Here is a 4,118-nt window from a genome sequence, read left to right as displayed (position 1 = left end):
AGTTTGAACGCATGCGCTATCATGTTTGATGATACCGAACCAAAGTAACCGATATAATAAACGATTGTATACCATGGTTTCCATGTTTTCTGTATATGTTATCAATATAAATAAATTATCAGTTTATCACATACCTATACATTTTTGATAAATAATAATATAGAAATTTTTGTAGACCTCATAGATACCACAGAATAGAACAATATCTGATTTTCTAAAAAATTTGAATTGGATTTGAAATACAATTAAAAGTTCAAAAATCAAAATGTCTAATTGTTACTGTTAAAACTCAAAAAGTCTTTTAATTTATCATGTGAAATAAATGAAGCGTTTTATGTTAGAACAAATTATTAGATTTTTAATTGGCTATACAATTGATTGATTAAATACACAATGATTATATTATTATAGTGTGCATAAATATGAACAATATTTTAAAAATATATTTTTACATTATTTACATTATCATACATCATAGTTGTAATTTTTCTTGTTTAGTTGTTAATGTTAAAGACCAGGTAATTTTTAACTAATAAATAATAATAGATTCAAGGTATAAATAATGTACATTAATATTTCCTGAAATGTAAAATTTAATTTGAACTTAGTGTTTTGAATCAACTTATTTATTTTCTAGTTATATAATTGAAATAGTACTCTGTAATAATAAAGTATACATTCATGTACTCTTACATTTTCTAATTTAAATCCTATTTTTTCATATATAAGTTTATTTTTAAAATTAAATAGTTAAGAAATTCAAAGCTCTCGTTTAAAAAAACATATGCATCTATTTTGATTATTTTCTTTTAATTTATAAGAATAACATAAATACTTACATATATAACTTAAAAATCATTTTAATACCAGGATGGCAGTGTTATAAAAGAAATAATATATGCAAATATAACAGATGATACAATTACAGTAGAATTACAACTTCCTGACTCTACATTGATCACACAGCATATTGATTTCACAAAGGTATTTATAATTTTGTATGAATATTACATTTCCTGTGTTTTATTAGCAAATAATACATTTATTAATAATGCATTAATTTGTATTAGGAAGTTCAAATAGTGCAAGTGTTGTTGCTTGGAGAAGAAGAACGTGGTCAAAAGCCATATCAAATACTTTGTTTTGTAAATCATGTACAAGCAAATGAATTTATTTCACCAGATGCAATGTCAAAACTCAGACAAGTATTCTTATAAAATTATAAATACTTAATTATATCCATTACTATAGATGTGTATACTTCAAACAAACAATTTTTTTTAGAAAAATCCAGGTACAATTCGAGTTGCAGAAGATAATAAAGGTGTATTTAATTTTACGATAGATATGAAAATTAAATTAAAAGATAGCATTTTTATATCACAGCATGTCGGATCATTATGTTCTGAAGCATTAGATACAACTTTCACTAGCAAAGTTGACATTGATAAATGGGCTACTGTACCAGGTAGGTAACTAAAGTTATATTATAGATTTTACAGATAATATATTTTATATACATCCAATCAGGGGCGAACTTAGGTATGTGGTAGCCCATGGGCAAAATGCATTGTGGGGCCCCTGGGCTGCAGCCCACCACCCCTCCCTTAAATCCGGCCCTGCATCCAACTTTTTTTTATCTTAAACAAATTATATTAATTAATTATATATTTGTATGTATAAATAAATATTTTGTTAAAAAAAATATAAGAAAAATTTAAGTAGGCTCTTACATAATCAGGCGCAGACCTAATGGATAGGGTTTGAGTAACCATGCCCCTCATGTAGACTAGTGAATTGAAAAAATATCTATTTTTGTTAACTGATAAAATGCATTGTTATGCCAATAGCATTTTTAGCAAAACTTTATTCAAAATACCCCCCCTAAATGTGTTCTGGATCCACACCTGTCTTATATACTAAGCAATATAAGACAGCTTAAATATAACACTACATATTTATGATAAACTTTAAATGCAAAGTTAAACTTAAAATATTATGCTCTTTTAAAGATCCTTTATTCAAATCAATTGATGATTATAATCCAACAATAAGGAACATGCTCCCATATAAATAACTTACAGTAATTAAGGTTAAATTTGCAAAGTTTTTAATTAATATTTAATATTTTTAAATGATCATTCATAGAATACACAAATAAAAATTTAGACTTTTAGAAACTAATTATATTTATACATTCAGCTAAACATTCATACTACACACTTATATAAATTATTATAAAATTATCTTGCCAACTACCTTTCTAAAATTCTTAAATATTAACTTAAATATATTTTATCTTATTAATGATTATGCTTTATTTATTTAGGCATGTACTTGGGAAATTTGTTACAAGCTGTTGAATATATTAACTATAAAGCACCAAACTCTAATTTAAAACTATGTCGAGATACAGGTAAAGTCTGGTCACACTGTTTATGTTCAATGAAAGTAAGCATTCCTTGGTATCCTTGTGCATTAAAATTCTGCAAAGATCATATTGGTAAAAAATCAACAGCAGTTGATAGTTATCGATGTGGTATACAAACTTGTGGTAAAATTATGAATTTTATGTATAGTGTTAAACACAAGCAACATTGTTTGACAATTGAATAACACATTGTATTGTATTGTATTATTGTTATGTATTAATAAGGTAATGTAAATTTCTCTGTTGTATGTAAATAAATAAATGTATAAATAAATTTTGTATTTACATTTTTTTATAATTGATTAAAATTTACTTGAAAACAATCTTACTTTATTTAAATTTCAATAAAAACACTCAAATTTTCTCTATAGTATAAAAAATTCAGCAGAAAGTTTTCCATAAGTTTTCTTTAAATAACTATAGAGTTTATTTGAGCATCATTATAGGAAAAAATGTTATAAGCGACTGAATTTTAAATTTTTACAAAATCACATAGCAATAACAATGTATCCTCCAATGATTTTAAATATTTATTATTATTCAAAAAATATAAGTTTTAAGTAATTGAAAATTTCACACACAAATTCCTGTTATTCAGATTGGAATTTTCTTTATATAATTTAATTTTCACAATATTTCGCTTATTTTAAGGCTATTAATTAAAGACATTTTAAGTATTCGTTTTTGTTTTTTTTTTTTTTTTTATAAATCTTGATAACATTATTTTGACTCAGTCAAATTACTTTAAATTTTAATACAAAGTTCCTTCATTCAAACATTTTAAGAATAAATAATCACAATTTTTTTTTTTTCAATGTAATCATTATTTACATTTAAACTGATAAAATGAGTTACGGACTTCAGTTCGACCTATTAGGCAATAAAGTATATGAGAAGCTACAAAAATATTTATACTTATTAATGACTACATACATGTATAAAAACTTACCTATATGTATAAATTATTATTTTGGTGTGTGATATTATGGAATCAACATTATATTAAATATATTACCAAATACCAATTTTGTTTAAAAATAAGAGTACCTACCTATGTATTATTAATTATGATTAAGAATCATTATAAAATTTATGTCTGCCCCTCCCCCTATCAAAATATCTAAAATCCGCCCCTGTATTCTCATATAATGTTTAATCAAATTATTTATATTATTACACAATGTATAAATGTGGAACGATTAAACATTCAGACGCAATTTGTGGTAAAGAAGGGCCGACAACAAAAGCGACGATTTTTTTTAGATTCTCTATCAAGTAAGTACCTAGTCAATTTGAATAAGAACAATGTCTCAACAACAATGTTGTCACTGCTGGACGCTATAAAAACCGTACCAGCAAATCGCAAATGGACTAAGAATAAAGATTGATGATGATGACAGGTAATAAAAAAATTCAAGAGTGCCAAAACATAGTACATCCCTTAACGTCATTGTACTCCTCGAAATTCAACAATTATTATTATTTTTTTATGTATAAATTTTATTAAAAACAGAAAGATTTTAACCCCTCTGACAAACTATTCAAAGTACGGTGTTTAAGCACAGACTAATGAAAATAATTGTTCACTGAGGTTTAATAAGGTTGTAGGCTATCGTAAGTCGTAACAGATCTAATCAATTTATAAAATCATTTATTGTCTATAAATAGATTCTTTTTAGGTATCTAA

At 24.9% G+C, this 4,118-nt stretch overlaps 1 protein-coding gene across 1 annotated transcript; it reads left to right on the top strand.

Annotated features, from left to right (window-relative positions):
- Positions 1 to 189: 189 nt before the first annotated feature.
- On the top strand, positions 190 to 2,754 carry LOC114131866 (out at first protein). The gene is made up of 5 exons (XM_027997191.2): positions 190 to 518; positions 871 to 984; positions 1,071 to 1,205; positions 1,285 to 1,468; positions 2,330 to 2,754. Exons 1-5 carry the CDS (start codon positions 423 to 425, stop codon positions 2,614 to 2,616), a joined length of 816 nt encoding a protein of 271 aa, XP_027852992.1. The 5' UTR covers positions 190 to 422; the 3' UTR covers positions 2,617 to 2,754.
- Positions 2,755 to 4,118: the final 1,364 nt, after the last annotated feature.

Source organism: Aphis gossypii, chromosome 1 (assembly GCF_020184175.1).
Source record: "Aphis gossypii isolate Hap1 chromosome 1, ASM2018417v2, whole genome shotgun sequence".
NCBI lineage: Eukaryota > Metazoa > Arthropoda > Insecta > Hemiptera > Aphididae > Aphis > Aphis gossypii.
This window is presented reverse-complemented; position numbering and strand designations above follow the sequence as displayed.